Source organism: Cicer arietinum, chromosome 6 (assembly GCF_000331145.2).
Source record: "Cicer arietinum cultivar CDC Frontier isolate Library 1 chromosome 6, Cicar.CDCFrontier_v2.0, whole genome shotgun sequence".
Lineage (NCBI taxonomy): Eukaryota > Viridiplantae > Streptophyta > Magnoliopsida > Fabales > Fabaceae > Cicer > Cicer arietinum.
Window position 1 is genome coordinate 2,164,921 of NC_021165.2, and position 11,158 is coordinate 2,176,078.

Here is an 11,158-nt window from a genome sequence, read left to right on the forward strand (position 1 = left end):
AACAATAGCAAGTGAGAATTAGAAAGCCGTAAAATAAAAAAACTTGAGAGTTGAGATGTCTTAAAATTTGTCCTTAAAAAGTTATGCGTCGAAAGAAGGAGATGTAATTTGGGAAGGGTGTTAAGAGAGGAGGACATGCATAATTTTTTGGTTGCACTTCTTAATGTTAACCGAGGTAGAATAGGGGTTGACCACTTAAATGTATATATACGATCAAATTTGATAGTAGGAATAACGTAACATTTATTGAGTTTTTAAGATAAGGCTTAGAGAAATTTGGCCAAATAATTAAGCTTTCTAAAAGTATTTTCAAAAATAATATGCGCACAATGAATGCAAATAAGAAGATTTACACTTAAAAAACACTTTAGGCCCAAATTTAGAGACTCAGATAGTTTCCTCTTGCTAATTTGTTCACAATCCATATAAAGGCTTTAAAATTTACAAAGTTAAATAATGTGAAACTTTTGACTTTTGAAATATCTCAAAATACACTTAAAACACAACAAAATCATAAAAATACTACATCATTAAATACTAAATCAAAAAATTACTGCAATCAAATCATTATAAATATTTAATTTTTATTGTGATTACATCAAAAATCATACTCATAAAAGTTTATAATGTATTCAAAAGTTACATTATATTTGCAGCAAATATATAAGCTTTTAAATAGAAATGATATAAAGAATAAATTGCACTTGCACCAGGGAATAAATTCCTTTGTTTTTTGCTCTGATCTCTTCATGCTATCAACAGATTTGTAATCTCCAGCAGCCACAGTGGATGCACCTCCAAACTGCAAAATCCAAATTTAAATTAAATGACCATATATTAAGAAGATACAATTGTTGCAACAACTTCAACCAAATTGGTGAAAAAACAAGCACATTAACTAAATTTGTTAAGAGAAAAAGTGATATGTAACAGATGATTGCAACCACAATTTAGCCTCAACGTCTAAAAATTCGATGTCTTATCGACAATAGCACGACCACAATTGATATCACAAATTCTAAACAATATTAAGAATTGAGACATAATTTTAATTTAAAACTTTGTATATAACACATTTGGAGTAGAGAAAAATAGAAAATTGGAAGATGAAGGTGATGACAGAAGCATAGAGAGCACAAATGAATAAAATGCACGATGCATGTCATCATCTGTGCTCTCTATCTTCTGTCAACAACGTAATACCAACTAGTGGTACTTAATTCCATCTTTCTTCTCCCCTATTTCTCTACCTGAAGACACTGTAATTTACCAATAAAAAGGAAGAAAAAAAATCAATAGTGATGTAATAAGAAGTAAAGAGAAAATAGCTAGACTCTTAGATTTGGAACTTTGTTGTGTTTGATTTCTCTAGAGCTGCGAGGATCAACTATTTATAAGGGGGGAATGCAAAAAGTATGGGTCAATGTTAAGAGGGCCTTGAAATAAAATTCCATTAGACTAGCAAGTACGAAAGCAGTTATCTTGGGAATCAATTCAAAAAATTTAGTGTGAAAATCTACTGCATGGAATTTTTTTTTAATATTGCAAGGTATTAGAATTTCACCATCGAATATTGCACATTAATAAATTAATTTTTTTGGAGATAATTATAATTGTGTCTTATTGATCACTTTTGAAAATAAATCACATAAGTAGGAGTCTTGTGAGGTAATAGAATATCTTATCTAATAACAAGTGTGGGTAAGTTATTATTTTTTGTAACTCTTATTGAGATGATTTATAGATTAATACATAATTTTAAAAAAAGTTACAATTAACACTAACATTTATTAATTAAAAAAAGAGCGAATGTGAATATTAATCTATGATAAAAATTGGAAGATCTAATATTTAATCTCAAAAAAAAAATAACTTTTAATTAATTAAACTTAATTGAACATATCTGCAATAGTAAATGCACGACGTTGACGATCTCGGCTGAAAATTATAAATCAAACGATTTAAATTACAGTTAAATAAAATAAGTTTAAAATTATGTTGACCATTAATTTGGCATTTGTGCGTGATGCAGTAAATGCATGAAATCAAATTCCTATAAAAAGCTATTATCCTTCCGTGACTTCCAAAAGAAAAAGTTGTTATCCTTCACAGGTGCAATTAATGAGATTTCTATAAAATAACCGTTATTGATACAACCATGTGCAATTAATTAATAGGATATCTGTAATCATTTTGAGTTTATATTTTTCCGAAGTTTTGTAATTAATAACTTAATAGTCCTCCTGATGCTGCTATACATAGTTGTTGTGATTCTCATCTATCTTCTTCGTTAGTGATCTGTGGGCCCATAGCTGGAGTAGGGTCCTTTCATTTGTGGGTCAAGGCAAGTGATGTGTTTGCTGTTCGGTTCACATCTCTTTTCATTAAAAAAATATTATTTATCTATAATATCCTATTTTTTTAAGCATAAATATAAATATATGTTGTCAATGTTCTTTCCTGTATTTTGTATTTTAAAAATCATTTTCGATGTAAATTTATGACATTGTAAATACTTTTTTCATAAACATTTAATTTTTTAATAAATAAATTAAATATAAATTTTAAGTGTTTGATGTTTGATGTTTAATAATTTATATTTAATTTATATTTAATTTATATTTAATTTATATTTAATTTATATATTTTTTTTAAATTAAACTTTTGTGTAAAAAATTATTATAATGATTTAAATATACTTATAAAACATCTTTAAAAAAATTAATTGGATACACAATAATTGCCTTAAAACACAGACAAAAATTAAGATTAAATTTTTTTTAAACTAAAAAATAAAATTATTTTTTGCATAAATTAGAAATGACGTCTTTTTTATTTAGAGATAATGCCAGAGTTTATGTCTCTATTTCGTGTGGTTTCTATCTCTAAGAATATCATTATAATACTTTTTTTAGGATTTTCTTAAATATTAAGTTTTTGAAGAAAAAATAATAATCTTTTAACACTTGATTATATTTATAAACTATATTTTTGTTAAATTTAAGTTGGAGGTTTTTTTTTTGGTTTGGTTAATTTATTATTAATGCAACTAAAAAATTATATAATTATTTATAATTATTGAAATTAATACATTAAAATAATTAAATATTATTTATATTAGTTTAATTTTTTGGTAAATAATTTAATAATTAAAGTCACGTGTTTTAAATATAGAAAAATAAAAAAATTCATATATATTCAAAACTTCACATCAATGTCTTTGACGCTGTTAATTACATTGTACACGTTTTTTTATTTAATTAATCAATGTAACCTATTTCTAATTGCATTAAATTTACTGTCATTGACCATTACCAAATCAAAAGATTGAAGTCTATTCTTACATTTTCCATTTCCAAAAACTTTAATTGACTGTTGACTTTGGCTTTCAAAATCTTTTACAAAAATATGATTACGCGTGGTGATAATTAGTAATTAAATATTGAAGTAAATAAGTAAAAAGAATTACAGTTTTATTTTTTATGTTGTCGAATATTTATCATATTATTTACACATAGCTTAAATGAGATGAGAATTCGTATTTATTCCATCTAATTTGATAATCACTTAAAATGACAATTAATTAAAATATAATTATCTTTCTAAAATTAAAAAAAAAAAAAAAACTCTAACTCTTATTTTTTATCTCAAAAAAAATTATAAATTTTTTAAAATATGTAAAAACAAATCCACACAATCCATCTAAAGAGTCATAAATTTTCTAAAAAATAACACGATGAATAGGATGTTGCATTGAATTAGTACACATATTACATTCGACTTAATAAACATATTGTTTTTTAAGTCGTTTCATGAACCGACTTAACAAATCTTTATCTTGTTAAATCGGTTCAGGTTAACTGATTTAAACATCATAAATTCAGTTCAACAAATCATCTTTTTTAAGTAAGTTATTTTGATCTATTGACTTTACATATAGAGTTAAAACAATAATTATTTTTTTATTAAATTTCTCATTTTTCTTATACTTCTGTTCCATGCATACATACATTCAATATTTCATATTAAATTTAAAATTAAAATTTTATACTTTTAACCACAATTTTATGTAACCATCTAATAATCAAAATATACAATATCAAATGTTAATACAAAATGCATAGTACAAAATATGTCTCCCATTTATGACTACTCTTGACAAGACTAAAAATAATTTACATGTCCATTAACAAAATTAAAAAATCGCATTTAGCAATATGCAATAGACATATATTCAAGCACCGTCATTTTCTTCAATTAATTATAAAATAAAATCCACACAATGTTCTTAAACTTTTTTAATTTGATCTGGATGAAATAATCTCGAGTCGTCAAATATCTGAACAAAAAAAAAACACAATCAATATCGATTGAATCATAATGTTTATCATACGAACATTAAAAAAATACAATCAATAACAACTTATAATTTTTTATCATACGAACATAAAAAAAAAAAAAACACAATCAATAATAACTTGTAAAAAAATTACGTACTTGCATTCATGAATCAACAATATCAGTTGTTACAATGTTCAACATATGTAACATGACATATATTATAAATGAAGTTATTTATTTGTAAACAACTTACTATAGGAAAACTCCATTTTATAGTCGGTTTAATTCTCAAACCTAGCAACCTATAATGACATTCGAAAGCTCTAAAAAATAAAAATAATTATTAAAATTGTGTTATAAAACATATTAAAATACTTATGAACAATATAAATAAATTAAATACTTACAAATCAACAATGCGACATATTTTTTCATATGGCTTCCTTTTCAATGAACATATAAATACTACATTAAGCTATTTAGGATTAATAATAAGCAATTTTCAATGATGGCTACAATAAACAATTAAATATATGTTATATTCAATTTTCTCCATTATAAGTGATAACTATAATAGAAAATATTTACTTTATGAGATAAGGTGCTAGGTAACAAGTTATTTTTTCCCCGTACAACTTAATTTAAATGTGGACTTGAGCACTAGTTGAATCATTTTCATTTTGAATTAAACTTTGATCAATAAATCCATACAATTCACTATTTTCTAAGTCAATACGACTTAGATACCTAAGATATGAAACTTAATTTTCATTATAAATGAAATTCATATTTTGACAAAATTTGTGAATATCTAAGTACATGTGAATTTTACAATAATATAATAATTGAAATATTTTAAATGGGACACTTTCAATTGAAATAGTTTAAACATGACACTTTTAAGTGTATTAGTTTAATTCAGTTCTTCTATGCATTTTAATTGAAATATTTTAAATACGTCACTTCCAATTGAAATAGTTTAAATACGACACTTTCAAGTGTATTAGTTTAATCCATTTTTTCTATATATTTCAAAATTAATTAATTTTCATGTGCAATGACAAGAGCTATTACTTCAGGAATCATGGTTCCTTTAATCTCTTAAAGATTACAAGAGATATTAATTCGGGAATAATAGTTACTTTAATCTCTTATAGATTTAAGTCATACTACTCTCCTCTTCTTATTTGAGATACAAGTCCAGTGAAATTATTGAGATAAATGATATTCGGTAACATTCTATATATTTTTTAATTGTTTTGTTCTGTTTCAACAACAAGATATACATGTCTACTGTCTCTCACGCATAAAATACTACGTTTGTAAAATTTATACCTTATCCCTTTTTACATAAGATACTATTGTTTTGCTCCCTGTTATGTCACACACAAATTATAAAAAATGAAAGATGTAAAACATGTAATTTAACTTGAGAATCAAACTTGTCTTAATGAATTGATGAAGTGGTGATGATGATAAAGCGACAACGAATTGTGAAGTTGACTTAGAAGAAAGGTAGGAAGTCATAATCCAAGTTGTAAGTGTTTCACGATATCGAGGTTAAGAATAGAAAGTGGAGGTTTAGAGCGCATAGGTTATTGGAGCGGGAAGATGTCTTAAGCCAGTGCATTAAATAAGTTTTAAATATATACTTGCCAACGCCTCATTTTATTAATTAAATGTAGAGGAATATGAGATATATTAATTTTTTATTTTTATTTTTACTGTATCTCTTATGTCGGTCGCCAATATAACTGTGTTAAATGTGTTTCACATATTTACAAAATTGTCACCGCCTCATTTTGTTAACTCTGTTTATATACGGCTAAACGACTTAAAATACGTCCGCCTCGTTTGTTAAGTCTGATGACACTTAAACGATTTAAATCAGTTGTATTAAAAACTCAATTTTTTACTAGTGTCTTCTTATTTTTTATGTTGTCGAATACTTGTCATATTATTTACACATTGATTAAAAGGCACGAGAACTCGTATTTATTCCATCCAATTTGATAATCACCAAAAATGACAATTAATTAAAATATAATTATTTAAATAATAAAAAAAAACTATAACTCGTATTTTTTATCTCCAAAATAAATTATATAAAAACAAATCCACACAATCCATCCAAAGAGTCATAATGTTTTAAAAAAAGAACATGATGAATGGGATGTTTCATTGAATTAGTACACATAGTACAGTGAAGCACTATGGAGATTTCTCTGCTCCAACAACCGGTGCCCACAGCTTCCACAAAGTTATCTAACTTTTTATTTTATTTTAAATATAAAGTCATCTAATTTAATTATTACATTAAAAAGTGGACTTTACTCTACAAAAGTGAACATTAAATTAAGAATAATTTTGATATACTATCTTTAAATAGATAAAAATAATAGTAAATTTATACTTATAGTGTATAATAATTTTTTATTTATAATAGTAAATTATAAACCTAATAACTGTTTTATTTATAAAGATAGAAGATTTATAAAAAAAAATAGTAGATTATGTAATTTAATCATAAGTTATAATTTATAAAAAAAGTTGTCGAATATGTAATTTATTGTTAGATGAATGAAGTAATATACTCGTGCAATATATATATAGAGAGAGAGATCTTCACCAGCTGTCAACACCCCAAATACTTATTTCCTCATTAGGTCTGGATAGGCCCACCTCGAATCAAAGACTATATTTGCTGCCAATAAGAAATAGGAGTAATTTATTTTATACAGTTTGCTCTGTGCCATATCGGGTTATGTATCTTTGGGCTTTCCCTTTTTGGGTTTAGTTCGATTCTTCACCTTCATTGCCAATGCTCTCTCTCGAATATTATACAGTTCGGAATAAGCCGCAAAAATTCATCACAAATATCTTCACTACTTTTTATTGCTTCCCGAATTATTACGGTATTTTTTAAAAGAATTATAATTATTCAATTCAAAATGGATAGTGTTTAGACTATGAAAGGACATGTTATATATTCTGTTAATTTTTTCTGACCGGATTTTGTTAACACCTTTTTTTTATTTATCTTTATAATTATAAAAACAAATATATATCATACAATAAAGGTGAGAAAATGGAGAATTTTATGTTTTTCAATGATAGTTAAATAAGAACACGTCATAAATACGTGTTGTGTTTTGAAAATTTATTATATTAAAAGACAAAAAATATCAAAAAAGATGGATGAACTAGTAACAATCAAATAACTCTCTATGAGAATGTTGTAGATTTATTAGATGCTTTTAGAAAGTTTGGAAAATTTTAATATATAGTATATATTTGATACTTTCATTTTTATTATTGAAATAATTATTTAAATAATATTAATTCAATAAAAATTAAAAAAATAATAAATATTTTGTATTGAATAAATATTAATATAATCATCGTTTTATTTATAAAGACGATTAGAGTTATAAACTATTGCTTTTAAAAAATATGATCAATCGTCGTTAAAATTTTCAATAATTTTTAAATAAGAGTTCATGTTGGACCTCTTACAAATGTGGTACATTGAATAAGTCATTCAATTGACTCGTAAGTTATAGTAATTTTTTTAGTTATAACGGTACATTTCATTTGTTCAAAAATAAGGATAGGTACATTTCATTTGTTCAAAAATAAAGATAAAATAAAGGGTGAGAAGAGAAAAGACGATCGTATAATTTTTTTTATCTCTTACTAAATTATGAGACAATTTTTTGTCTCAAATACAAATTATCTAAAATGTCAAATTAACATTTTATTTTCAACTTAAAAAATAATTGTTCTTTACTCTTTTATCTTATTTTGATGTCTCCTCTCTCTAATGTCTCTCTCCTTTACTCTATTTCTCTATTAATATTCATATTTTTAAATGTTATATATATATTTTTTTATATTAAATGTTATTAATAATAAATTTTACATTAATTTATTTTGTTGTCTATTATCTATTAAGCATAATAGACAATTTATTTTTTTATTCTAAAGTTTTTTTAAAACTGTTTTAATTTTATTTGGATTGATTAATCTGAAAACATATTTTAAACATTTAGATTAAACAATTCAAATATATTATTTTTTATATTTAACAACATTAGAGACGAGGAAAAAAACACCTGACATAATATAAGATAAAAATTTTGTTTTATATCTTAAGAGTTTGATTTGTCTAATAAAATAGTAATTTTTTCATTTTCAAACAAATATACTCATCTATTAAGAGCAAAGTGAACACTTTGTCCTTATAATTTTACTCTTCTCCATCTTCTTCCTTGTCGTTATTAGCAAACGGAATATATGCATGTGCACTTGTGGAGTGTAGAGAAGGATATGGAAAAGGAAAATCAAGATATAAAGTGAGAGTTGAAAAAGAATACCAGTATCACTTTACGGGATTTTATTTTATTAATACCAAAAAACATTAAATAGACATTTTAGATTTTAAAATTGTAAGAGCCATTTAACTTAGTACTTAAAATTTGGATTAAGCTCATTTAAATGAAATAATATCAAATGTTAATCATAAATAAATCAATGATCGTTATTATATACAAAATCATAATCAATAATAAATTGCTTAGTATTGCTGTTCATTTTCTTCTACTACTAACTACTCATTTTAAATAAATTAAATCTCTCAAATATGTGAAACAACAATTTATTGAAAAATATTAATTAATTAATCATTTTTTTGAAATTTTGCACCAAAATTAAAGTGGTTTATGTTTGTTTTGAAGCAACAAAAGACTACGTTAATCAATTTGTACGTCTTTTATTGATTTTGACCGAAGTTTATTAAAAACAAACATTTTGATGGGAGATACTGATATTGATCAGTCATTTTTTATTTACGGTCTCTTTATTATTCGTAATAGAAAATAAGTGATGTTTGGGCAACTTTTTAGTTTGAAATTAACAATTTATATTGTTTTTCCTTCATCATTTTTTTTAGAGATATTATTTTTTACATAGATTTTTCTTAGTGTTTTTCCGTTATCTTATTGACTAAGTGCGACGTTTGAATTCTTTTAGTTTAACTGTGGTGTATATTTTGTTCAGAGTGATAAAGTAACTTTGATCAAGTATAAATAGATTCAATCAATTATTTTAGTGACGTTAACGTTGCAAATCCAGAAATATGAATGTTCCGATCATTTAAATTTTATCAAATTTGTAGAAATTTTATGTTTCATATTATTATTAATTTGAGTGTTACGAGTCAAATTAATCTTTTCCGATTTTAGCAAATTGTATCGTAGTTGTTCTAAATCAATCTATTATTTTAATTTGAATGAATGTAAAACTGAAATTGATGGAATAATTAAATTAATTGATGTTGTTTAATTTAAAAAATTAATGTGTTCATTGATATAATGAAGAGGTTAAATGGACTAAACTTTACGATTTGAAGGTGTAAAATGTATTTTTAGCGATTAAAAAAACAGTAAAGCCTTTCTTCCTCCATGTATACAAGTATTAACACTACACAGATAAGGGAATTGGTTCCATGGAAGTAAAAGATAGATTAGGTGGGTCACCCCACTGCAATATCCGACCACTGTGTTGGCAAATCAAACTATTGAATCGCATCAAGAAGGAATTGCCACAACCATGAGTTTAAATGAATTTTGCTAAAGCCATTCTATGTATTGTTCATAAGAATATGGTTCTCTCTATTTTGTTTTTGCTGAAATGCTTATCTATAATCATGAATATTGAAGCTCTAGTATATTATTTGCAACATGTTTGATATTACGATGTATTTGTCCACGACGAGTCATGTTGATTTTTCTTAGTCCTTAACTTGGTTTTTGGTCGTGGTTTATTTTACCGCATAGCATGAACAAGGTGCACTTAGAATATAAAAAAATCTATTGAAAATGATGGTACTTCCATTCCATGTTATTATGTGTACTTGACTACTTACCAATCAACAGTTCATTCAACAAGCACACAATCCATTGCTTGTGTTGTTATTATGACCTTTGATACTCTAAGTAGTTGTGCTTTCAATGTCAATCTTACTATGCATTGTCCTTTTTTATGTTTTAAAAAGAAAAAAGGCACAAGGACAATGCATGCTGTGGTCATTTTTGTGAGACTAAGGACTATGCATGTTGTTGTGGGTCTAAATTTCATTACTTTGCATTTGGAATCTGGTCCAGCCAGATATACACTAATTGCATTGAAATTGGATATTGACTAGTTCTTTGATTGTACTTTTAGCAAGAACAAGAACATGCAATTGGTACATGTTGATAGTGACTAAGAAATTGTCCATTATAGACTTAAATTTTAACGCTTTTTAATTGAAGTTGGTGTTCTAGTTGATCTCACTCCATGATTTTTAAAATAAGGTTCAAATTTTTTATGTGACAATAGCATGAAGCCATTTTATTTTATTTTATAATGGTTTAGGTATTGAAATGCAAAAATGGGTTAGGTTGCTAACAACTTTTGATTTAACCATGATGAAACATTCAATTTAAAAGAAAAAAAAATGTAGTAACTTGGTCTCTCACACAAATCACAAATTCTCTACCAAAGCCAAACATCACACATAATGTTTCCTAGGATCATATTCTGCACTGCAGCTTCTCTCGCAACAATAGTAGTCATTGTTTTGGCTTTGGTTTCACCAGCTTCACATAACAAGATCCATTCAAGGCCATGGCTTGATTTGTCCCTTTATATCCAACAACCTCAAAACATATCAACCTTAAATACACATGTTGTACCAAGAGAAGATGTTGGAGCATTTATCTTTCATCGTGTACTTACAGAGGGACCAGAGAACACTTCAATGGTAGTAGGGAAA

The 11,158-nt window shown here is 25.5% G+C and overlaps 1 protein-coding gene and 1 long non-coding RNA gene across 2 annotated transcripts in view; one reads left to right on the plus strand and one right to left on the minus strand.

Moving 5' to 3' along the window:
- Positions 1-550: 550 nt before the first annotated feature.
- Positions 551-1,529, minus strand: LOC140920965 (uncharacterized). Its single transcript, XR_012163747.1, has 2 exons — positions 1,271-1,529; positions 551-802 (listed from the first exon to the last, which is right to left on the minus strand). It is a non-coding gene; the product is annotated as an uncharacterized lncRNA (long non-coding RNA).
- An 8,508-nt stretch (positions 1,530-10,037) lies between these two features.
- LOC101509634 (uncharacterized) overlaps positions 10,038-11,158 on the plus strand; it is a 2,126-nt gene continuing 1,005 nt past the window's right edge. The window contains exon 1 of the mRNA XM_004503342.4: positions 10,038-11,158. Within this exon, the coding sequence (XP_004503399.1) occupies positions 10,904-11,158 (255 nt within the window). The 5' untranslated portion in view covers positions 10,038-10,903.